General features: G+C 35.8%; 9 protein-coding genes across 12 annotated transcripts; 2 read left to right on the top strand and 7 right to left on the bottom strand.

Moving 5' to 3' along the window:
* The first annotated feature begins 44 nt into the window (after positions 1-44).
* On the top strand, positions 45-2,761 carry LOC17887092 (uncharacterized protein At3g49055). 2 transcript variants are annotated; one of them, XM_006292104.2, is made up of 5 exons: positions 45-972; positions 1,074-1,150; positions 1,258-1,369; positions 1,468-1,584; positions 1,674-2,761. In XM_006292104.2, the coding sequence occupies exons 1-5, from the start codon at positions 190-192 to the stop codon at positions 1,998-2,000; spliced, it is 1,416 nt and encodes a 471-aa protein (XP_006292166.1). In that variant the 5' UTR covers positions 45-189; the 3' UTR covers positions 2,001-2,761. The 2 variants fall into 2 exon arrangements, with proteins under 2 accessions (XP_006292166.1, XP_023639223.1); XM_023783455.1 differs by having other exon boundaries at positions 1,678-1,770.
* Positions 2,678-5,538, bottom strand: LOC17885509. The gene is made up of 5 exons (XM_006290970.2): positions 4,263-5,538; positions 4,095-4,153; positions 3,613-3,741; positions 3,262-3,397; positions 2,678-3,180 (listed from the first exon to the last, which is right to left on the bottom strand). The coding sequence occupies exons 1-5, from the start codon at positions 4,968-4,970 to the stop codon at positions 2,785-2,787; spliced, it is 1,428 nt and encodes a 475-aa protein (XP_006291032.1). The 5' UTR covers positions 4,971-5,538; the 3' UTR covers positions 2,678-2,784.
* Positions 5,539-6,249: 711 nt separating this feature from the next.
* Positions 6,250-6,769, bottom strand: LOC17885624 (putative F-box/FBD/LRR-repeat protein At3g49040). Its single transcript, XM_023783047.1, is given in 3 exon segments — positions 6,250-6,620; positions 6,623-6,656; positions 6,725-6,769. Coding segments are annotated over 3 exon segments (336 nt in total). The 3' UTR covers positions 6,250-6,363.
* A 2,996-nt stretch (positions 6,770-9,765) lies between these two features.
* LOC17886957 (F-box/FBD/LRR-repeat protein At2g04230) lies at positions 9,766-12,037 on the bottom strand. Of its 2 annotated transcripts, none has more exons than XM_006291040.2 (4): positions 11,585-12,037; positions 10,568-11,477; positions 10,322-10,456; positions 9,766-10,221 (listed from the first exon to the last, which is right to left on the bottom strand). In XM_006291040.2, the coding sequence occupies exons 1-4, from the start codon at positions 11,596-11,598 to the stop codon at positions 9,910-9,912; spliced, it is 1,371 nt and encodes a 456-aa protein (XP_006291102.1). In that variant the 5' UTR covers positions 11,599-12,037; the 3' UTR covers positions 9,766-9,909. The 2 variants fall into 2 exon arrangements, with proteins under 2 accessions (XP_006291102.1, XP_006291101.1); XM_006291039.2 differs by having other exon boundaries at positions 10,568-11,474; positions 11,585-12,036.
* A 558-nt stretch (positions 12,038-12,595) lies between these two features.
* On the bottom strand, positions 12,596-14,082 carry LOC111830648 (FBD-associated F-box protein At3g49020-like; the record flags this gene model as incomplete). Its single annotated transcript, XM_023783158.1, has 3 exons — positions 12,596-13,024; positions 13,131-13,268; positions 13,366-14,082. Coding segments are annotated over 3 exons (1,185 nt in total), but the record flags the coding sequence as incomplete, so codon positions are not given.
* A 313-nt stretch (positions 14,083-14,395) lies between these two features.
* On the bottom strand, positions 14,396-16,277 carry LOC17886977 (FBD-associated F-box protein At3g49020). Its single transcript, XM_006293159.2, has 4 exons — positions 16,219-16,277; positions 15,205-16,081; positions 14,962-15,096; positions 14,396-14,863 (listed from the first exon to the last, which is right to left on the bottom strand). Exons 1-4 carry the CDS (start codon positions 16,230-16,232, stop codon positions 14,543-14,545), a joined length of 1,347 nt encoding a protein of 448 aa, XP_006293221.1. The 5' UTR covers positions 16,233-16,277; the 3' UTR covers positions 14,396-14,542.
* A 1,262-nt stretch (positions 16,278-17,539) lies between these two features.
* LOC17886371 (FBD-associated F-box protein At3g49020) lies at positions 17,540-19,373 on the bottom strand. Its single transcript, XM_023782793.1, has 4 exons — positions 19,302-19,373; positions 18,281-19,157; positions 18,027-18,164; positions 17,540-17,927 (listed from the first exon to the last, which is right to left on the bottom strand). Exons 1-4 carry the CDS (start codon positions 19,313-19,315, stop codon positions 17,547-17,549), a joined length of 1,410 nt encoding a protein of 469 aa, XP_023638561.1. The 5' UTR covers positions 19,316-19,373; the 3' UTR covers positions 17,540-17,546.
* A 1,443-nt stretch (positions 19,374-20,816) lies between these two features.
* Positions 20,817-22,721, bottom strand: LOC17885388 (FBD-associated F-box protein At3g49020). The gene is made up of 4 exons (XM_023782826.1): positions 22,602-22,721; positions 21,603-22,461; positions 21,390-21,518; positions 20,817-21,299 (listed from the first exon to the last, which is right to left on the bottom strand). Exons 1-4 carry the CDS (start codon positions 22,613-22,615, stop codon positions 20,976-20,978), a joined length of 1,326 nt encoding a protein of 441 aa, XP_023638594.1. The 5' UTR covers positions 22,616-22,721; the 3' UTR covers positions 20,817-20,975.
* Positions 22,722-22,954: 233 nt separating this feature from the next.
* Positions 22,955-24,776, top strand: LOC17887260 (60S ribosomal protein L13-1). 2 transcript variants are annotated; one of them, XM_006291794.2, is made up of 5 exons: positions 22,955-23,016; positions 23,605-23,724; positions 23,817-23,950; positions 24,131-24,289; positions 24,379-24,776. In XM_006291794.2, exons 2-5 carry the CDS (start codon positions 23,619-23,621, stop codon positions 24,598-24,600), a joined length of 621 nt encoding a protein of 206 aa, XP_006291856.1. In that variant the 5' UTR covers positions 22,955-23,016; positions 23,605-23,618; the 3' UTR covers positions 24,601-24,776. The 2 variants fall into 2 exon arrangements, with proteins under 2 accessions (XP_006291856.1, XP_023638804.1); XM_023783036.1 differs by lacking the exon at positions 22,955-23,016 and adding an exon at positions 23,124-23,141.
* Positions 24,777-24,793: the final 17 nt, after the last annotated feature.

Raw genomic sequence — 24,793 nt, 5'->3', positions numbered from 1 at the left:
CATAATACGACGACGTTCCTTATTCCCGCCAAAGAAAGGATAATATCAAAGCGTTGAAGAGATGTTTTAGTCTAGATTGTCTTTTGACTGTTAGGTGAAAGGCAAATCAGAGTCATCGGACATTCTTTGCGTCCTCACTCCTCACCTATGGAGAATTTCACCAATCACCATCATCATCACTAATCTCCCATGGATTTCACAGATACCGGTATCAGCCGCTCAGATTCTCCTTTCTCCAATCAAGACAATGACTTCCGACAATGGAATCACTCTTCGTTTCTCCGTCTCCGAATCCAGATATTTGAAGCGAGTTATCGGAAGACTGATTTGATTAGAGCGAATTATGAGTTGACGGAAGAGAGAGACGCACTTAGGCGAAGAAACCGTGAGCTCGAAGCTGAAAATTATGAGGCTGAGCTGACTAGGGAGGAAATGAAGAGAGATCTGGAAGTTTATAGAGAAAGAGTTAGTGAATTGGAAGGGGAAACGAAGGACAAATCCAAAATTATTTCGGAAATTGCGGAATCCATACTATCTGTGGAAGATCGCTTGTCGAAGTCGACCAGCTGTATAAAGGAAGAGACTATTCCAGCAGAGGAAAGAGGGGAGAAACTGGAAACAGAGGAATATAAGTCCCGATCAACGTTGGAGTTAGTCAAGGAGGTTGAAAAGAAGTTAGAGACGTTCATAGAAACTATAGAGAAGAAGAAGATGGAGCTAAGCAGAACTGTGGAGTTTTTGGAAGAGGAGAATAGAGACATCAATGTCTTGTTAAGGGCTGCTTTCTCTGAGAAACAAACTGCAGAGAAGCAATTGAAAGAGATGAATGAGCAGAAGGGGTCGGCTTTGCTGCAAATCGCAGGACGAGGGTTGCAGAGAATAGGTTTTGGTTTTGGCTTTGGGGAATCAGTACAAGAAAGCTCAGAAACGGTAAGTCTCAGCAAGGACGAAGAAGAAGAAGAGAATGGTGTGGTATGTTTATTACTTTATTCACATTCATGTGATTCTGTCTTTTAGCATCAAGAAAGAATCAAACCAAGGTTTAACTATAATAAAACCTACGGCAAGAACAGGTTATAGCAATAGAGAAGACAATGAAGAATCAACGACAAGAGATCTCTCTACTTAAGATATCCTTAGATGATATAAGGTAACAGATAGATGGTGATGGATTATGGTCAAGCTTCTATTTTGATAAATGCGCGAGAAATGTCTGAGAAAGTGAAGAGAGCTGCAATCTTCTTGCTTTTTTGACAGGTTAGAAGAAGAGCGGTTGAAGAAATTGATAGAGGAACAAACTCAGAAAATAGCAGAGGACACTGTATATGTGGACAAGCTGCAAAACCAAGAGAAGTTTCTTGCTCAAAACGTAATGTATTTGCGATCAATAGCCTGTCTTCCTTTATACATTTTCTTAATTTTGTTCACGAATCTCTTATTAAAGAGAAAATTTTGACTGATCCGAAGGTGGAAGAGCTTGTGAAAGTAGTAGCAGAGACTGATTCAGAAGTAAGTAGATGGAGAGAAGCTTGTGAACTAGAAGTTGAAGCAGGGCAACGTGAAGTCGAAGTACGCGATCATCTAGTAAGTTTCATTCACTATTCCAACTAAAAACCTCATAGTTGAAACCAAAACAATCAAACATATCTAACAAAAGACATTGTTACAATCAGATAGAGGTTTTAAAGGCTGAGGTGGAGAAGCTGAGATCAGCATTGGCGATATCAGAGGGAAAACTAAAACTGAAAGAAGAATTGGCCAAAGCCGCAATGGTAGCAGAAGAGGCAGCTGAGAGGTCTCTGCGATTGTCTGAAAGAAGAATAGCTCAACTTCTCAGCCGCATTGAACATCTCTACTGCCAACTGGAAGAAGCAGAGTCTACAGAACATAGAGGCAGAAAGTTTAGGTATGTTTGGTGTTGGCCGTTATGGCGTTTGCCTACTGCTGCTGCGAGTTCTTCATATACAAGCAACAGATCATTATTACGATATGATGCGTGATCTAGTAGTGAATTTGCACAAGAGTTGTGTAGACTACAAATAACCATAGAAGATCAATATTTTTACTTATATAAGATATAAAAGACAAATGTATGTGATGAAACCAATAGCAAAAACACGTAAAATCAGAAAATAGGTACAAACATAAAGGAACAAAATTAATCTTTATGTTGTTATTGTTGCAGAAACAGATCTGTAGCGTGTTTAAGAAGTAAGAACTGAAGAAGCTTGTGAATACTAAATTGTGAATTTGTGATGTGTCTACCAGAACGATGTCGTTTTAAGTAATTAGATTACTCTCTTCGTCAGATCTCAGATGGGCCTCTCACGCTGTACGAGAAGCCTTTAACATTACACGTTTCACTTAAATAAACGCCGTCGTTTTAGTGGAATCAAAAACTAGTAAATGTATTCCTCTTCGGCGGCCAAAAAAACCAAGTTCTCACGGCGACGAGACGATGATGGGAGAAGAGAAGAAACAAGAAAATGTCACAGTGACGACGAAGAAGATAGCTTCATCGTGCGATGTGGAGGCGCTGAAGAAATGTTTAGAAGAAAACAAAGGAGATCACTCGAAGTGTCAGTCTCAGGTAGAAGCTTTTAGATCTTCTTGTTCTCTTCCTCAACCCAAGAAATAAACCCTAAATTCGATATGGAGGTTTAAGAGATATCTTCTGTAATAAAAAACTCAGACCAATGTGGTCTGTAGTACGTTGATTGTAATGAACTACTGTTTTTACACAATACATATATTATTCACATAGATAGAGAACATGAGTCTTGCTCATTGATGCAAATCTGATTTCTCGAATGTCAAGTTACCAGACTCGTCTCGTTCGGATAGACTTTCGATCAGTTCGTCCCAACTAACTCCACGCTTACGTCTTTTCCTGTACAATGCTCTAAGAGAGGAGGTTGATGATTCACCCACCATTGGTGCAATCGATTCTGTTTCTTCTTCTTCTTCTTCCTCGGTTTCTTCTTCTTCGGTTTCGTCTTCTTGAGCTTTGTCGAATGTTCCATATTCAGAGGATATTGACTCCGCGTGAGGAACATCTAACGTTACTGCTCGTCTTAATGCTGCTCTGTACTCCAAGTTGTGCTCTCTAGCTAATGACTCTTGCCTCTCCATCCTTTGCTTCTCTGGGATCTCCATTTTATTCTCCTTCTCTAACATTAGCTGAAGAAATTTGCAGACGCAAATTTAGCATAGTAACCTGTTAAGAGGATTTCCTATCGAATGAGGTTGATGAACACTTACGTTGAGAGCTCTCTGAGCTTCTCGTTCGATCCAGATGATAGCGTGGTCTGAAGTTGCGTTACAAGAAAGAACAATATGTTCGAATCTTCCGTCTACTGGCACTGCTGTCTTCACAACCGGTGGATATCTTCCTAATCTGTAAGAAACAATTGCCAAAAAGGTCTACTTCAAAGCACATTCACATGAATCATGATGATGGCAGGCAAAACTGTGATGTATCTTCACTATAACCTCACATAAGAGATTTGAAATTGTAAACTAAGTGAGCTCATATTGTTGAGATTGTGGGTTGCTTTTACACCCATGGTCCTTTAAGCCATGTGTAAATCTATAGAATCGTGTGTTATGTACCTGCAAGGCTTTCTTTCAACGATGTGGTACATACGACCAGGAGCATAAAGCCGCCTAGGATCTTTGAGCATCTTTTGCTCTGGAACACATGTATCCTTCATGCACCTTATGCATAGCAGACATGGCAAACTGTTCACAGTAAAAAACAAAACCAATTACAAGTAAGGAGAGGAGAGTAATAGAAGGTGTCTACAGGACAAAGTGAACTACAAAAGCTCTTGGCAAGTAAAAGAGAACTCTCCATCATGAGAACACAGACTACCAAAGAGCCCTAAAGTGTCCCAGACAAACATGCTAAATATAAAGGACAGAATTTTCCGGGTTTTCTACTGTACTTATCGGACTGCAACTTGAGAGAATGTTTCAAACGGAAAAGAACAAACTTTCATTAGAATCTTAGCATTTAGAATGGTATAACTATCCAAAAGCAACTATCCAAGAAAACACAGATGATTATCTGAAACGTGATAAGATGGCTTTACCAGAAAAGAGACTTGAATATGTCTTCTAGAGGCGTGGCTGTCCTGGGCAAGAAGTCATCCTAAGGGAAAACAAATTAAAACACACAAACCTTTAGACTCATACTTTTAGAATGAACTTAGGCCATTTACTGCATAAGCCAAAAACTTGTCTTGGAAATATAGACACACCTGAAGTATGACAGAGTTGATCACATCTGCATATCTGACAGCCAAATTCAGTGACATACACCTCGCAGGAGCAATAGCGAAACACCTGACTCTCTTTCTATCAATGTAACCCAGTCTATCCGGATGCCGAACCACTAACAAAGCCAACATTGTAGCAACACCAGATCCAAGTGAATGTCCAGCAAAAGTCAGAGTATAACTCGGATTCTTTTTAACCAATTCTTTCAAAACTTTGCATTCCTCATCTAACACATAACCAGCAGACTTCAACAGCCCGTTGTGCACATAACCACCATCAAACCTCCTTTCACCAAGCTTATTATCCATAAGCATTGCATAATCACTCTCTTTCGCCAGATTCAACCCCCGGATCGCAACAACTATATCATGATGAACATGATCAAGATACAATATATAAGCTGGAGCACGGCCCTGAGTGTCTTCATAAGTCTTCTTTAGAAGCAACCAATCAGGATTGATCCCATATCCTTCCGGAGGCTCCCATAAAGGGTTTCGGATATCATCCTCGTAAACAGCTAAAATATAACGACAAAATCGAGGAACCGGTTCGAATTCATCAGTTGTTGCAAGCCCCCAATCTTTACTGTCATGGCCAGCCGTGTAAAGACAGCGTTTATAACCCCAACGCGCACAACCAAGACAGTAGACACATTCTAAAAGAGGGCAACAACCACATAGAATCGACATGAACAGATTCGATTCATACAGAGTTATAACACCATCATCATAGACCAAATGAAGCAAAGCCTTAAGGATCAACGATCAAAACATAAACTTTATATGTTTAAACCAAGAAATTTCGAAACTTTAGTACACCCAACTGAAGAATCTTGAACAAGAAGTGAGCAAATACGTGACTGAAGTACAAACCAAAGTAAAAAAAGTCAACTTTTTGAATCGGAAACAATGTAATGAAGATTCAAAGTAAGATGAAATTGAAGATTGAAGTCGTAATTGCTACTCTTATAGAAAAACACACAAGAAGAGGACTTAGATCTCACTACTAACACACTAATCCTCTGTTTCACATATGAATCAAAGATAGAGAGAGACGATGAGCTTAAAAGCAACAATCCAGGTCTATGAATTTGAGGGAAACTGTAGAAGAAAAAGAGGAAAAAGGTAAGTTTCTTCCCGTGGGAGACGGAAGAAGAAATGAAATTCACGCCATTGAAGGGATGATGCAAACTCGCCGAACTCGTGGTGGCGAACTCGCTGGACTCGTGCTCTAGAATTTGCTTTTCTTATTGTGTGACGGTAACTTTCGAGTAAAAATTGCAGACCTTTGGAGCTTTACTTGCTGTTGTGTTGTGTGAAGAAGAGATAATAAGATATATATATACTATTTATTTTTTACAATTTAATTAAGATTTTAAATTACGAGTTTTGATGATAATTAGTGTTCAAATTTAGACAGAAGAGTTAATCACATAATTAAAAATGAGAATTTAATGGTTGTGGTTGTGTAACTTGTGTTAGTCCAAATAGGTAGTTGGTTTTCATATAACTGTTGTAATTGTAAATTTCTGAAATTAAATTAAAGTTTAGATTTTGATCAGTTTAGTTTCAACTAAGTGTTAGTTAGGTGGTAAGCTGTTATCTACTGGCTTATTGTTATCACCACCTAGGGGTCAAAAGAAAAGAGTCATGGAAACTTATAGACACTTGTTTGCGCAAATCCCAAACCGGAAACACAAATTTGATTTGCCTTTGCGACCAATTGCAATTCTTTGTGGTGTGAATCAGAATTACATACAACTTAAAACTTCAGATTTTCAAGCACTGCATTTAACTACGCAATCAATAGTTTCTTTTTTTTTTCAATGAGATTGATTAATAACTAGCAAATGGCCAATCCAGCTTTTGTTAGAAAGAGCTAATACATATTCAATATTGCAATTAATTCATATCACTCTCTTCTAGAAGCTAAGGTAAGTTTAGCTTTTGTTAGAAATTTATAGTCCCTCTTCCTGAAAAATATAACCAAATTTTAGCATCTTAGCTTATTATCGATATGTTAAGTTGAGAATTTTACTTGACGTTAGAATTCCTAATGGCACCATAGTAAAAGTTCAAGACATTACATGGATTCAAAGACAAAGTTACATGAATTTGAAGCCTTGCCCACACTAGCCAACTCGTCGAGCATCTCACGTCTCTTTTCCAATTTGTTAAGAAAGTTGGGTTTTGTGGAGAAAGTTGCTTTTTTCAATCGTCTTGTGTTTCTTAGGATGTATGTGGCAACTTCTTTCTCGTCTCTTCGTTCCCATAGGTATCCTGTCCACACGAATGTCTCAAGATGGAACAACAAACATTCTGGTACACATTTCGGTTCCGGCGGATCCGGTCTCCTTTTTCACAATACCTATATAGCTGAGAACAACGAAATTTACGTAATATCATATCAACAAAGTAGGTAGCTAACTAATGAAATTGCTTACGTTGGTGAGCTTGAGGATTTGTAACTTAGGAGAACCATCAAGCATTAGTGAAAGCAGATTCCACCACTTCCATTTACTTGTACGTAGATTTAAAGATACTAGCTTATGGAAAATGCTACCACTAGGTAGGTAAGTAATCGCAAGTAAACACGAAACTATATAACTTCAAATACAATATATATATACTGGAAACATTATTTCATTAATTTAATTTAATTTATTCAATCAAATAAAATTATGGATGAAATATTCGCACATATGTGTTTGGATAGTGTAAGAATCAACTATCATTGGTTTAAACATTTCAGAAATTGCCAATCTACCAAACATTTAAGAAAAACAATGGGAGATGTTACTAGCTTCTATAAGACTATAACATTTGTGTATGTTGCTCCTTAATGTACAAAGTTAAGCAAAACATTTTTGTTTTTGCAGAGAAATGGGACTAAAATCGTAAACATTGAGTAAGAATGTATGTGGTGGCCACCTCTTTCTTTTCTATAGAGACACAATAACATTTGTTGACCTTTACTGCATTTCCTAGGAGAGATTTGATAATAAAGAACAATTTAATAAAGACTTTAATTCGACACGGATACCAACTTACCATGCCCAACAGGAGAATAAATTACACCTGATGACATATAAGGCCGGAAAAAACAGCGGCGTCTGTATATCTTCTTTTTCACGAGTACGGTTGCTAGTGATCTCGTTGGTCGACGTACCCGCTTTGTTCTGTGGCAGTAGTCTTGATCGCTGTGACTTGTAGATGGACATGGCTCAGTACGAGACTTTACCGGGTAATATGCATGAATGAGGTTAACAATGAGGGCCGTCAATGGTATCGATAAGAAGAACCTAAACCTACCCATTGGCTTCCGTAATATAGAGTCCGCGTGGGTCTTCATATCATCCATCCATGTCATAGCACATGTCCTTAATTGGGAAAACTTGGACAACAATCTACACATAATAATATAAACAACAACAACAATGTAAATATTACAATTGACACGATATATATATGTGGCCGGGGACAAAAGGGATATGATTAATTCATTACCAGGTCAAAATTTTGAGGATCACAAGTGGACACGACCTTCACAGTTGCTACTCCAGATCTCCTTGCCCGAATATCCCCATAGGGTGCACAGACACAATTCTCCTATTTGAAGTAAATTACTCGTGGTTTAATATTAATATTTTGAAATTAAAATATATTTATATTTAGTTTTATTTATTTATAGAATCACCAATAATAAAACCATATATATAATGATAATTTATTATCTTAATAGAAATGTAGTGAAAGAAAATAATGAAGATACATATGAAGTTTATATATAAGTGAACGAATGATTTTGTGAAAATACCAAAACGTTGACAAGAAATATCAAAATATAATGGTGGTTTTTTAAAAATATTATTTTTTAATATTATATTATTTGTCACACTAATAAATGAGTTTTTTTTTATGTCTAGTTTCCGATAAGTTTTGGAAAAAAAATAGCAATTTACTTAGATTTAAAACTCAATTGGTTGTAGAGGACAAAACTAGTACCAATCTTTCTCTGAGGGAGGTGAATAACAAAACTGAACTTTCACCACCAACTAAAACACTCTTGAGGGCAGCTAATACTATGTTGATGATAATAAGAGATGGGATCTGAAAGCCTTTTGCGTTTTCATAAAACAGCATACATGCAGAGGCTAAAAAAGCTCCCGCAAGATCACAATCCTCGTTGAATCTGAAAAAAAACCATCGCTATCACGAGATATAAATAAATACTCGTGCAAAAAGTTATAGCGTAGAACCTGTCTATGCCCTTCAACCAGTTTTCCACTACTACGAAAGCAAAAACGATGAGTTGTCCTCCCATACCTTTCATGATAGAGTACATGTTAGGGTAAACAACATTATCCCTAACCTCATATGTAAGTATAAGTCTGTTCCTTGTATAAATGAAATGAAACAGTATGTAAAGAAAACAATAAGGCATACACAAAGTATATCCTCCACAGAAAACTTGTTTTGATGACATAGAATTACGAGGATTAATCCTAAAATAAACAATGTAATCATTATGGCAACTGCAATTGCATGACCTCCTCTCGCAGATAGCCTAAACTCCTGATTATTATGAGGAGTCCACTGGATTAGAATCAGTTTGGGTATTCTTTTGCTCTCTTTCATGTTCAGTGTGAATCGCACTAGCTCACAAACCTCTTCTGGATTGGAGTGAGCCGATGATTCAGAAAGCAAGGCCAGAGCCAAATACCAAAATGCCAAACGGTACCTCATCATTCCAAACTAGCTGGCTACTGATGATAAGTTACCAACGTTACACATGCAGGTTTTGATTCCTATTATGTATCTCAAAGCTTCTGAGTTGTGATTTGGATGCAAACTCGTACCAATTAATCTTCTTGAGAGCGAGGTGAAGAAGAATTTAAGAATTTAAGAACAACAAAACTGAGAATAATAACGTGGCTTTGACTTTGTTATTGTTTTCCTGATATTGAGAATAATAACGGTTTAGTTTCTCTCCATTTTCCAGAAATCAATATTTAATATTTAGTTTATTTACTTATAGAAATAAATAGTACTGTACCAATAATATATCATAAATGTCAATAATTTCTCATTTTAATAGCAATAATTAATAATGCAAACTATTATAAATAATACAATCTAAGAGCTATATTTAAAAATAATAATAACACGATTAAGTAAATGTTATGGAGGAAGATAATGAAAATGTGAAGTTTATATTATTATATATATGGGGAAAATATTATCACTAGAAATGATTTTATGAAAATACCCAAATGTTGACAGGAAATAACAAACTATAATTGTTGAATATTTTATAATTTCAGTTATTATTTACATATTGTATTATTGTCTTCACGTGAAAACCACTAGTTAATATTTTGTGTTAACCTCGTTGCAACCAAAGGAGATCAAGTATAGCCTCATAAGATTGAGCCAATGAATCTCTTGAAGCACTTTTAGTATTGAGAGAAACTGTTCTATTTGGTGCAAGAAATTCAAAAACTAGATTTTCCAATGGCAACGAATCTACTCCTCAAAATAACACCAAACATTAGCATCCGACATATGGGTAGAGCAGTCGATTATACATTCTCCAATGGCCAAAACAACATAGCAGAAGTTTAACATATTAAGTAGATTCGAACACAAGGTGACATGAATTTGGATCCCAGAGCACACTAGCCAACTCGTTGAGCATCTCACGTCTCTTTTCCAACTTTTCGAGCATTTCCCTCTCGATGCGTTTTGTGGAGATAGTTGCTTTCTTTAACTGTCTTGCGTTTTCTAGGATGTATGTGGCCACTTCTTTCTCATCTCCTCGTTGCCATTCATATCCTATCCACACGAATGTCTCGAGATGGAACAACAAACATTCCGGTGCACATTTTGGTGGATTCCATTTTCGTACGTCCGGATTTTGTTTGTCATTATGCAGATATACCTGGGAACAATGCAGTTTATGTCATCTAGATCAACAAATTACCTGGAAGTGGAGCTGTGGAGAAAAACAAAAAAGGTAGGTGACTAGTGAAATTGCTTACATCTGTGAGCTTGAGGATTTGTAGTTTAGGAGAACTATCGAGCATGATCGAAAGCAGATTCCACCACTCTCTTTCGTATGTACGTAGCTCTAGACAGACTAGCCTGTGGAAGATTTTACCAGTAGGAACTTTAACCTGAGTACATTTACACAAAACAGTGTGACATTGTTACATACATTTAATACACAAAACAGTGTTAGCCCAATTGCAGAGAAAAAACAAACAGGCGAAAATGTTCAATCTTACCTCAAGGGGTGATAAGTGTAAGATAAGACGTTTGGCTGAAGTTAAAGACTCCAGAATGTTCTCATTGGTTATATCAGAAACGTTACTGATTTTTGCCTCCACTAGCTCTAGTGCCTTCTCAATCAGACAAGACTCAATATCATTAAACCCGTCGATATTCAAGTATTTCAAAGCAGGGGCATTTATCACATAGCTTCCATTTCCATAACCTCCTTCAGATCTAAGATCCTCTATGGTCAATCTCTGTAATGATGGCACCGCAATAGTGAAAGTAGCCACATCCACATTGCCATATCTATGCACAAACAAATCTTCAAGACTAGGGCAGCCACAGAAAAGATTGCAAACAGATTCTTCGTCTTTGAAGTGTACTTGGTCAAGGTACAGCTTTCTAAGAGACTTCAAACAAACCCGAGAAGGGAAGTCTAAATCGATAGCATTCTTGAGTTTCAAGATCTCAAGTGTATCATTATAACTAAACAAAACACTTGGAAGCGTGACAATCTGCTCCTCGTGATAGAAACTATCCAATACCAATTTACGCACACCGCGAGCAAATGCGGTTGCAATCCATATGCCAACATCTAAACAATCTGTCCTACCTTCAAATTTCAAATGCAAACTCTCTAGAACCGGAGCTTTATGTAAAGACAAAGACTTGTAAACATTCTCAGAAAACATACAGGGATCTATGTTATCATCATCAAACACAGGATTAAAATCGCTATCAAACTTGAGTTTTGGCAACATCGTCCAAAGAGATCTCCACCGTTTAGACAAAACACTCGTGGCTATGGCGTTATCTGTCGGAAGTGAAGACAATATCTGCAGAAGCAAAGCATCAGGCAACTCACTGATTCTGTCCTCATTCACCGCATCTCGATTACTCGATCCTAAACCATCGGTTCTGCTGTCAAAGAGAAAATTAATTAGGGATTCAATCAACAAAAAAAAAAAAAAAAATGATTTTTAAGGGTTCAAAGAGAAACATAAACAAACCAAATAAAAAAAACTTACAGTTTCTGCTCCATTGAAGTTGACAGAGGTAACAATTCGCTTGAAAACCTTCAGATTTTGCGTAAGCAACAGCTCCAAACAAGAATCCGGCTAAATCTAAGAGAATGATGGAATCACTTGTGTCGTAACCAAAATTGGAATTCAAAACTAATAGCATTAGTAGCAGCAACACTTGGAGAGATCGATCACACTCCAGAGTACATACATCATGATCTGGAGATGACAGAGGACGAAAAGTAAAGTCGCAATGAGTGAGACCGATGGTTAAAAAATCGAATCTAATTCCAACAACACATTCACAAGCAAAACAAGGAGTCTTCATTTAAATGGGCTTTTTTAAATCGGCCCAATATTTCCAATCAACTCCTTGAATTGTCGTTCCATGAATGTCACCAAATATTATTTTGGCCAAAACAGATACATACAATTTCCGTTCCATTCTCTAAAAATCATTCCATGTGCTCTCGCTTTACGAAAAGTACGCCAAACGCAAACGCAAACGCAATCTAACGCAAGAATCGGCTAAAAACTAATGATGACGATTAAGCTTCAAAACGATTCACTTGTGTTGTCATAACCCGGCCCAATTTGGAAACCCTAACAGAGTTTCGAAGCTAATGTATTAGAGATAGATGATCTGGAGAAGAGAGAGGAAGACGAGTAACGTATAAGTTACAACTTATGAGTATGAGACCGATGTGTGTGTGTTTTTTTAGAGTTAAAAATAGAATCCAAATCCAACATATATTCACGAGCAATGAATCAAGTCTTTTCTAATGGGCTTATTTATTATTAACTCGGCTTTTCTAATGCAAGGTCTAAATCCACGAAACTGCTTGGCTTTGGTTTGGTTGGCAAAATAACCTTACCAGAAAAAATGTAATCAAACCAAACCGAAGTGTAAGATGATTTGATTTGGTTTCGTTCAGTAACCATTATTAACAAATATTTTGGATTCAAAGCACTATACATATATTTTCGTAATCTACTGATATCTTTTAAAAGAAGTTATAAAATTAATAAATATGCATGATAGAGATTAAAATAGACGATGATGACACAATTCAAAACACAAATTTATTGTAATCCAAATTTACCAAAATAGAAATCCTAATTATACCAACGGTGCTTAGCAGTTTCGAACACGAGTTGACATGAATGTGAAGCCCTAACCACACTAGCCAACTCGTCGAGCATCTCACGTCTCTTTTCCAACTTCTCGAGCTTCGTAGATTTGATGGGTTTTGTGGAGAGAGTTGCTTTCTTCAAGTGTCTTGCGTTCTTAAGGATGTACGTAGCCACTTCATTCTCATCTTCTCGTTGCCATTGGTACCCTGTCCACACGAACGTCTTAAGATGGAACAACAAACATTCTGGTACACATTTCGGTTTATTCCATTTCCCGTCCACCATATCAGCTTTTATAGTACCCTCCCATAACTGAGATCAAAGCAATTCATTTAATCTTTAGAGATCATCAAAATACCTAAAAGTGGAGCAATAGATGCCAAAAACAAATGTAGTTGACTATAATGAAATGGCTTACATAGATGAGCTTGAGGGTTTGTAATTTGGGAGAACCATCGAGCATGAGCGAAAGTCGATTTTGCAACTCTTTTTCATAATTAGTACACAACTCCAACGATAGAAGCTGATCGAAGATTTTACCAGTAGGATACTTAATCTGTGCATCAGTCAACATTAGTAGTACACGTACAAAACGATGTTAGCCTAATGTACGTAGAGAACAGGTAAGGGGAAATCTTAAACCTAAATATTACCTCCTTTAAAGGTGAGATGTATAAGGAAAGACGTTTGACTGAAGTTAGAGAAAGCAGAATGCTCTCGTTAGTTATATAAGCAATGTCACAAATTTTTGCCTCCACCAGCTTTGGGGAATTCTCAATCACACAAAACTCATGCCCATTGAAATCTTTGAGGTTCAAGTATTTCAAATAAGGAGCATCTATTACATAGTATCCACCACCTCCTTCTCTATAGACATCATCTTCTAACGTTAGTCTCTGTAGTGATGGCACTGCAATCCAGAAAGTGAAAGTCTTGGGACGTTGTGAAAGCATTGGTCGACGCACAACCAAATCTTCAAGACTAGGACAGCCACATAGAAGGTTGCTAATAGATTCTTCATTTTCGAAAGATATATCGGTAAGGTGCAACTCTCTTAGGGACTTGAAACAAACCGGATAGTAAAAGTCCAAAAGAATTGAACCCCCGAGTTCCAATATCTCGAGACTATCATTACATAAACACAAACGATCGGGAAAATTTGTTGGGTAATCTAGCTCCTCAAAGGATAACCACAGTGCCAGTTTACGCACATGGCGTGCAAAAGCAATTCCAATCCATATCCCAATATCCTTAGCATGATACTGTTCTCTAACGCTAAAACCCAGACTATATAGAACTGGAGCTTTATTTGAAATCAAAGATGTGAAAACATACTCTAGAAATGTTCCGTGATAGTCATCAAACTCAAGATGAAAATTTAGAATATATAATAGCAATCATGAAAAGAAACTAATAATAGAATATACTGTTCTTAAAAAATGAAAATTTAATATATAATTAAGATATCTTAGTTATATAACATAGTAATAAAAACAAAATAAATATGTATAGATAATATTTAATACCAGTTTTTATTTTCTTGTAGTTGTTGAAAATAAATTGAAAGCAATTATTTTATCAAAGAGAAATTGTAGATATAAAAAAAAAAATATATATTATTTCAATGTCGATGGGCGTTTGGTCATCGTAAAAACTATGTCACGATATCCTTACACATAGCAATCATGGCAAATTTAAGATAAATGATACATAAGGACAAAACTATATACATATTAGTAATTAAGACATCTATTTTTTTTCTTTATACATATTAGTATTTTTCTTATAGAAATCCTAATTGAAAAGAAACTATACTACCAATTGGCAGTTTCAAGAGTACGTATCAGCTTCACACACGAGGTTACATGAATCTGAAGCCCTAGCCACATTAGCCAACTCGTTGAGCATCTCACGTCTCTTTCGCAACTCCTCGAGCTCTCTAGATTCAATAGGGTTTGTGGAGAGAGTTGCTTTCTTCAAGCGTCTTGCGTTCTTTAGAATGTACGTAGCCACTTCTCTCTCATCTCCTAGTTCCCATCTGTATCCTGTCCACAAAAATGTTTCAAGATGGAACAACAAACATTCTGGTACATATTTCGGTTGATTCAATTTCCAACCGAACGAACTAGCTTTGTCACAAAAGTTATATGTCTGCAACCAAAGCAATCAATGAAATATTAGATTGCATGTCAAAGTACTAAATGAAAGTAGAGCTTGGAATATCGTAATTAATGAATGAAGTGGCTTACGTCGATGAGCTCTAGGATTTGTAATTTAGGAGAACTATCGAGAATGAGCGAAAGTAGATTCCACCACTCTTTTGCGTATGTACTCAGCTCCAAACATAGAAGCTGATTGAATTTTATACCAGTAGGATACTTAATCTGTGCATCAGTCACCATTATTTAATTAGTAGTACACAAAAGAAATGTTAGCCTAATTTGAAGTGAACAACCAAGGGGAAATCTTAAACCTAAAAATCATAAATTTACCATGAGGGGTGATAAGTCTAAGGAAAGACGTATGACTGAAGTTAGGGTTTCCAGAATGTTCTCATTGGTTATTTCAGAAACCACATTGATCATAGCCTCCACCAGCTCTGGCGCATTCTCAATCAGGAAAAACTCACTCGTACAAATCCCTTCAAGGTTCAAGTATTTCAAAGAAGGAGCATTTATTACATAGCCTCTCTTATCTCCTTCTGTGTACATATCATCTATGGTTAGTCTTTGCAGCGATGGCACCGCAACAGTTAAGGTCTCCACATTTCCACATCTATGCATGATCAGATCTTCAAGACTAGGGCAGCCACATAAAAGGTTGCAAACAGATTTGTCGTTTTCGAAGTCTATACCGTAAAGGTACAGCTTCCTCAAGAACTTGAAACAAGCCGGAGAAGGAAGGTCCAAAACCATTGAGCCTGAGGGTTCCAATGTCTCTAGTCTATTATTAAAACTACACAAAACACTCGGAAATATCTCTAAGCCTTGCTTCTGAAATTCATAATCGAGTACCAATTTACGCAGATGGCGTTCAAAAGCAATTCCAACACACATCGCAACATCAGATTCCGAAGCGTGATGCCAATATTTAAATATCAAATGCAAACTCTCAAGAACCAGAGCCTCAGGTAAGTTCAAAGATCTGCAAACATGCTCTGAAAAATTAGATTTATGATACTCAGAATCAAACTCGAGTTTTGGCACCAACTTCCAAAGAGATCTCCAACGTTTAGACAAAACACTAGTGGCTATGACATCTTCTGTTGGAAGTGAGGACAATATATGCAGAAGCAAATCTTCAGGCAACTCACTGATCCTGTCCTCAATTACAGCATCTACATTTATCAAACCTTCACCACCAATCTTGCTGTACGTATAAAAACAATCAAAATGACAAAATATAAAGATCCTTAGTGTTCATGTACAGAAATTATAATTGGAGCTTACTACTAAGAAAACCATGATATAGGAACGGATTCTGAGCAAAACATAAATGAAACATACTGATGTTGTTCCATTTTCGTTGAATAGAGACTATGATTTGCTTCAGATTAATTAGGAACGCTCCAAACGCAAATGTAAATACTGTCTAAGGTGATTATAGATTCAGCTATGTATTTGTGTTTATATAGTATCTAAGGATAAAGCAAATATGCATAAAGAGTCTGTGATTTTTTAGTTTTTAATTTCAAACCTAATCCATAACATATAATGTACTTTATAATATATCATTAAGACATGTCTTTCCTAGATTTTATTGTAGATATTTTAAATTAGTTAAGGGTTTTTTATAACAAAAAAAAAATCTAATATTTACTTAACAAATTATAATAAATGAGGTTGACAGAAAAAAATTATAATAAATGATATTCAATTTTTCAAGAAATGGATTATTCTAATATAATTAAAGCATAGATATTTTGAATTAATTAAGGCTTCATGTCAAAAATAATAATAATAATTAAAGATTTTTAATAACATGTAAATCTATTACTCCTTAAGAAACTGTAATAAACGAAAAATTACAGATGGGAAGGTCCAATTCGGATTAAATTCGTTAAACTCGGATGAAATCAAACCATATTAAATGGTTATCGGTTTATTGATTGGTTCAATTGTAAATGTAGTTATTTAGATTAGAAAAATAAGTATGTGTAGTTTTGGAAAACAAACTTTACTTTGATGTTTTCTTTCATAGCCGAAAAGTAGATAATCTGAGAGTGCAACTATTGTAGGGAGAATATTGCGGCTAACACTTCAAAACATTCGAGAAAACCAAGATGTAGTAGCTCTTAATTATTTGCACTTCATGATTTCTGAGAAAATTATTGATGACTAAATTTGTAAATATTAACTATAGAGAACTGAAATTGGCATCTCTATTCATCATCTCTTTAAACCAGTTTTATAAATCCACAAAATAGAAAAATCCTAATTGAAAAGAGAAATACCCTACCAATTAGTATATACAGTAAAACCTCTATAAATTAATAATGTTGGGACCATGAAAATCTATTAATTTATAGAAGTATAAATTTATCGATAAATTAATAATTATTATGTATTAAAAGATAATGCTAACTATTTTTCATATAGTAAAATATTATAAATAAAATCTAACAAAAACTAATGTGTCTTTATATACATATATTTTGAAAATTTTATTTAATTATTAATTTATAATATTGATGGGACCACATATTTACAAATGATTTTCAAAAAACTTATTATCTTATTATTTTATCGAAATATGTATAAAATTACACTGGTCCCAACTTGGGACCGGAGAAATTTATTAATTTATAGAGATTATTAATTTATCGAGTATTAATTTATAGATGTTTTACTGTATTGTGCTTTCGCAATTGGCAAAACAAATCAAAATTAGTATAGTACGTATCATCAGTTTCACACACGAGGTGACATGAATGTGAAGCCCTAACCACATTAGCCAAGTCGTTGAGCATCTCACGTCTCCTTTCCAGCTTCTTGAGCGCTGTAGGTCTGATGGGTTTTGTGGAGAGAGTTGCTTTCTTCAAGTGTCTTGCGTTCTTTAGAATGTACGTAGCCACTTCTCTCTCGTCTTCTCGATGCCATTCGTATCCTGTCCACATGAATGTCTCCAAATGGAACAACAAACATTCTGGTACACATTTCGGTTTATTCCATTCCCAGCCGCTCGGACTATCTTTGCGAAGATAATAGTGATATAGCTGCCGCCAAAGCAATCAATGTAATTTATTAGATCATCAAAAAATATATACATGAAAGTACAGAGCTTGGAATGTCATAATAAATGAATTGGTTTTTACGTCGAAGAGCTTGAGGATTTGTAATTTAGGAGAACTATCGAGCATGAGCGAAAGAAGATTCCACCGCTCTTTTGGTTCATTAGTACACATCTCCAAATATAGAAGCTGATAGAAGTTTTTACCAGTAGGATACTTAATCTGTTCATCAGTCAAAACTCAAAATTAATTAGTAGTACACACAAAAAAATGTTAGCCCAACTGAAGAGAACAGCCAAGGGGAAATCTTAAACCTAAAAAAAAAAACTTAAATTTATCATGAGGGGTGATAAGTCTAAGGAAAGACGTCTGACTGAAGTTAGGGTTTCCAGAATGTTCTCATTGGTTGTTTCAGAATACACACCGATCTTAGCCTCCACCAGCTCTGGCGCATTCTCAATCAGGAAAAACTCACGCGTACAAATCCCTTCAAGGTTCAAGTATTTCAAAGAAGGAGCATTTATTACATAGCCTCTCCCATCTCTTCCTGTGTACCTATCATTTATGGTTAGTCTTTGCAGCGATGGCACCGCAACAGTGAAGGTCTTCACATTGCCACATCTATGCATGATCAGATCTTCAAGACTAGGGCAGCCACATAAAAGGTTGCGAACAGATTTGTCGTTTTCGAAGTGTATATAGTAAAGGTACAGCTCTCTCAAGGACTTGAAACAAGCCGGAGAAGGAAGGTCTAAAATCATTGAACCTGAGAGTTCCAATATCTCTAGTCTATTATTCAAAGTACACAAAACACTACTCGGAAATATATCTAAGCCTTGCTTCCGAAAGTCATAATCGAGTACCAATTTACGCAGATGGTGTTCAAAAGCAATTCCAATACACATCGCTATATCCGATTCCGAAGCCTCGCGCCAATATCTAATCATCAAATGCAAACTCTCTAGAAACAGAGCCCCATGTAAGTTCAAAGATCTGCAAACATTCTCTGAGAAATCACGATGATACTCAGAATCAAACTCGAGATTTGGCACCAACTTCCATAGAGATCTCCAACGCTTAGACAAAACACTAGTGGCTATGGCATCTTCTGTTGGAAGTGAAGACAATATATGGAGAAGCAAATCTTCAGGCAACTCACTGATCCTGTCCTCATTTACAACATCTACATTTCTCATATCCTCACCACCAATTTTGCTGTATTAAAAACAACCAAAATGACAAAAAGATAAAGATCCTTAGTGTTCACAGAAAATATAATTGGAGCTTACAACTAACAAAACCTTATATATATATAGGAACGGATTCCGGGAGAAACATAAACGAAACAAAGTTTCATACCCTTTTTGTTCCATTTTCGTCAACAAATGAATATGATACTATGGTGATGTGATTACAGCTTCAAAGTTATTAGCATGTGTTTGATTAGTATAAGAATCAAATGCATAGAGTCTTTATATAGTATAAGGATTAGCTTCTATATATCAAACCAAATCCAAACTCTATTAATGTAATTTATATATTTTTATTGACATATCTCTCCTAGCTAGATCTCACTCTAGATATTATTTTAAACTAATTAAGGCTTTCATATCACATGAAAATCTAATACATTCAAATTATAGTTAAATCATTTTAAAAATTGATAATTCAATATTTTTCTCCTAAGAAACGAAAATTTTAATATATAATTAAACTATACCAAATAAAATAGAAAAAATAATGACACTTTATAAGAAAAAGAAAATATATACTTTATATTTAATACCAGAGTTAGTGTTTTTTTTTGTATTTGTTGTAGATAAATTTTTTTTAAAAACATCCTTGATTAGTTGTTGCATGTGGGTTTTCTGAAAGGTGTTTTTTGTTTCCCCTGAAAGTGGGTTTGTTTAGGCTTTCTACAAGTGTTTAAACAATCCATATGAGGTATATAATATTTGCTGATTCAAATGTTTTAGTTACATTTATATTTGATACCTTATTTTGGTTTTCATAAAGCCTGTAAACCAAATCATGTCCATAACCATAAACAAAAGGAAAGAAATTGACCCGACTCTTCTTTTTTTAAAGCAAAGATACATAGTTGTGAAATGTCTTGTTGTTCTTTGTTTATCAACTTGTAATTACAATTAAAAAAAATTATAATGTTCGGACACATGAATACGTTATATATTTTTTTTTTTGCACACGTTATTTAATAGTTTAACTCATAAAAATTAGTCAAGATTCATACTTCAGACAAAAAAAAAAAGTCAAGATTGACACTTTAATTCATTTTTGTTTTAGACATGGATGATAAGGAATTAAAAATATTTGTTTTGTGTAATTATATATAAAAATGCTCTCATATCTTCTAAAACATATGAGGAACCCAATCAGATATGTTGTTATTGCTATAAGACATTTAATTTGTTGTAGTAGCTAGCTTTTGTTAGTCCAAACTCCAAATAATTAATCGATTTCTTTTTGTTTCTGGTATCACACTATCAGTCACACTATTTTATTGATAAATAGCTACTTACATTTAAGTGTTGAGTAGCAAATTTTGAAAATTAATATGGAATAATGTATTATTTTTCTTTGTATTTCAAGTAATTTTACCAGGTTGTACTAAAACATGCTTATCAGTTATCAATCACCAAAGCTGCTTTAGTAAACGTGGTAAACCAGAGTTTGTCTTTGGGTCCTTGGGACCAGAGTAGTGCTGGTATTTAAGCTTGTTTCAACCACTTCGTAATCATTCAAACAATTAGGTTTTAGCTTGTTTGATTAAAGTAATATATAAAATGGCGCCGTTAGACCATCATTGTCAATGGGCTCTTAAGATGTTCTTAAACTAAGAAAAGTTAACAAAAGTAATGAAATATCTCTTATATAAGAGACTTTTCTTAGCTTTGAGCCCATCAATAATGATGCTCTTCAGATTCAAAAACCTAAATACATAGTAGAAGATCATCTTTTTAGGTGTTAAAAACCTATTGTCACATTACGGAAGATGTTACGAATACATCCTAATTATAAAAAAAAAGTATCACATTTGAACTCGAGGTGACATGTCATTGAAGCCCTGACCTCAGTAGCCAACTGGTTAAGCATCTCACGTCTCTTTTCCAACTTCTTGACTTCTTTAGATTTGATGGGTTTTGTAGAGATGAATGCTTTCTTCAAGCGTCTTGCGTTCTTTAGGATGTATATGGCCACTTCTTCTTCATCTTCTTGTTCCCAGTCGTATACTGTCCACATAAATGTCTCAAGATGGAACAACAGACAGTCAGGTACACATTTTCGTTGACTCCAATCCCAACCCACCAGACAATCTTTTTCAGCATACCGGCATAGCTGAGAAACAGATGTATTTAAATACGATATTAGATCATCAAAAAATACTTGAAAGTGGTAATCTGTAAGAAACCTAATGAAATTCCTTACGTCGATGAGCTTGAGGGTTTGCAATTTTGGACAACTATCGAGCATGAGCGAGAGTAGATTCCACTGTTTTAGTGTACTTAGCTCCAAATGTACCAGCTGATGGAAGATAATACCAGTAGGATACTCGTTCTGTGCACAAGGCAAGCATTAGTACCAAAAACAATGTTAGATCCTGATTGTAGAGAAAGAAAATCTTAAGAATCTGAAATTTACCTTGAAGGATGATAAGTCTAAAGTAAGACGCTTGGCTGAAGTTAGAATTGATAAAATGTTCTGGTTGAATATATAAGAAATGTCAACGACTTTTGCCTCTTCCAGCTTTGGCGTGTCGTAAAACAGGCAAAACGCAAGCAACTCAAACCCGCTGATGTTCAAGTATTTCAAAGAAGGGGTAAATATCACATAGCCTTCACCACCTTCTCCAGCGAAAGAATCTTTGATGGTAAGTCTCTGTAATGATGGCACCTCAATAAAGAAATAAAACACATCAGTATTGCGTTTCCGATTCACGGACAAATCTTCCAAACCGGGGCAGCCATCAAAAAGATTCAAGAGACATTGCAGCTTCCTAAGGGACTTCAAACAAACGGAAGAAGGGATATCTAAAAGAATCAAATTCTTGAGTTCCAAGGTCTCGAGTGTGCTATTAAAGCTCCACAAAACACTCGGAAGTCTGGCTGATGACACACTTTCTTGATTATGAAGATCCAATACCAATTTACGCACATGGCGTGCAAATGCAGCCCCAATCCATATTCCAACATCTGAAGCTTCAGATTCATCTCTAGCTACCAAATGCAAACTCTCTAGAACAGGATGTTTATGTGAAAGCAAAGACCTGAAAACAATCTCTGAGAAACTATGGTGTTCACTTTTGTCGAATTCAGAATCAAACTTGAGATTTGGCACCAACTCCCAAAGAGATCTCCAGCTTTTAGACAAAGCACTGGTGGCTCTGACAGTTTTTGTTGGAACTGAAGACAATATCTGTAGAAGCAAAGGTTCAGGCAACTCACTGATCCTGTCCTCGTTCACAACTTCTGGCTTTCTCAAACTTTGACCACCGATTTTGCTTTCAAGATTCAAAAAAAAAAACATGATGATGAATTATGACGAATTTTAGTATTCAACGAATTAGGGTTTGGATCATCATACAGTTAAAACGAAAGGGATGCAAAGAGTAAAACAGAAGAACAAAACTAAGAAACATACCATTTCTGTTCCATTATCTTTAACAGAGACAACAATTTTGGTAAGGATCCTTCAGCTCCCAGTGCTATCGCTATAAGAATGCTCCAAACTCAAAACTCAACTGGAGCACAAGATTTAAAGAAGAGGAAGAGTCACATACTCACATGAGTGAGTGCGACTGTGTGTTTTCCTCTGAAATCTTTAATGGGCTTCATTACACGGCCCTTTTTGAGGTTTTAAATATCAAAACCAAATAATCCAAAATATTCAAAATGCCCAAACAAAAATAAAAATTAATATGTTTGTTTGTTACAGGCCCAGGCCCAATTATACGAACAGTTAACTTCTTTTTAGGGCTTTATACTATAAAAACTCGTAAACCTAGAGTTGCAGATACCTCTCAGTCCAGCCGCGCAAGAAGAAGCTTCTCTCTTTTGTGAGTTTATCGTTCCTCTTCTCTACTTATCGTCTCTGTGATTCTCACTCGCCGCTATCTTTGTTTGAACTGTTTAGTTTACTAGGGTTTCTGTTCTGTTTCCTCTTTCTTGGTGTGTGCTCCTGGTATTTTCTAAGTCCTTTGTTCTGTCCATTTCTAGTTTTTATTGAATCTGTTGATATGTTGTTTGTTCTGCTTTAGAGATTTTTCAAAGTGTCTCCCTTAGAATGAGTAAGATTAGGATTTCGTTGATGTAGTTATTCGTTTGTTTGATTAATTTGCCCAAACCATTCCTTATGTGTTGCTGTAAATGTAGATTTGATCGTAAATGGCATTCGAACCCTTTAAATTTTGGATTCTTGGAGAGTTTAAGATTCTTAGGTTATAAGTATTCATCTGTAGTATGGTCTTAATACGAGTATTACAAACATTGTCATTCAGTTTTGCTGTTTTGTGTTATTTATAGCATTGAGTTGTTCTCTTGTTTTGCGCTTTGAAGTTTTCTGATTTGATTTCTCTTGAGATGCGTTTATTTTTTTTGAATGCATGATTCACTACTAATGGAGATGATTGTTGTCTCTTTTGCAGCTTGAGGTGACAAAATGAAGCACAACAATGTTATCCCCAATGGACACTTTAAAAAGCACTGGCAAAACTATGTGAAGACATGGTTCAACCAGCCCGCCAGGAAAACCAGAAGAAGAGTTGGTTAGTTATCTCACCACATTGCTATGTTTTGTTTCAAGCTTACTCCATAGTTTTCTCTGAATCTAATTGTGTTATGTGTCATGTCTGCTCAGCGAGGCAAAAGAAGGCTGTGAAGATCTTCCCTCGTCCAACTTCTGGACCTATCCGCCCTGTTGTGCATGGTCAGACTCTTAAGTACAACATGAAGGTCAGAACCGGTAAAGGATTCACTCTTGAAGAGCTCAAGGTTTGTAATATTGATTCGTCTCTCATTTATTCATATAGCTATCAATCTTCATTTCTTGCTCGATATTGATGGGACTGTTGTTTAGAGTAGGTTGGATATATATTTATTTACTAGTGTAGAGTTTCATTTTTTGCTGGGTATTGTTTGGTTTGCTGATTTCTGATTGTTTGATTAAATTAGGCTGCTGGTATCCCCAAGAAGTTAGCTCCTACCATCGGTATCTCTGTTGATCATCGTCGTAAGAACAGATCCTTGGAGGGTCTTCAAACCAATGTCCAGAGGTTGAAAACCTACAAGGCGAAGTTGGTCATCTTCCCACGCCGTGCCCGCAAGGTTAAGGTATTATTTCAAAGAAACTTGTCTTTAGTTTAGTTGTCTTAATCAAAGGTTTGATTTGGTACTGATTTCTTACTTGGTTCTTGTGTCAGGCTGGTGATTCTACACCAGAGGAGTTGGCCAATGCTACCCAAGTCCAAGGAGACTACATGCCTATTGTTCGTGAGCAGCCAACTATGGAGCTTGTGAAGCTGACCTCAGAGATGAAATCGTTCAAGGCCTACGACAAGATTCGTTTGGAGAGAACAAACAAGAGACATGCTGGTGCTAGAGCCAAGAGGGCTGCAGAAGCTGAGAAGGAAGAGAAGAAGTGAGGATCCTTCTTAGGTAGAAGAAACTTTTTATCTTTATCATCTTTTGGATCTGAATTCTGGTGTATCAGACTCTGTTTTTGGTTTCTTCAAGTATTGTATCCTTAAATCTTCGGTTTTGCTGATACTTGCTTCTCTGGATTTTATGGAAAAGTTTCATATCACACATTTTGCCGTCATTACTCATTTCGATAAA

This window comes from Capsella rubella, unplaced genomic scaffold (genome assembly GCF_000375325.1).
Source record: "Capsella rubella cultivar Monte Gargano unplaced genomic scaffold, Caprub1_0 scaffold_5, whole genome shotgun sequence".
Taxonomy (NCBI): domain Eukaryota; kingdom Viridiplantae; phylum Streptophyta; class Magnoliopsida; order Brassicales; family Brassicaceae; genus Capsella; species Capsella rubella.
The sequence above is the reverse complement of the archived record's forward strand: the minus strand, read 5'-3'. Positions and strand labels throughout refer to the sequence as shown.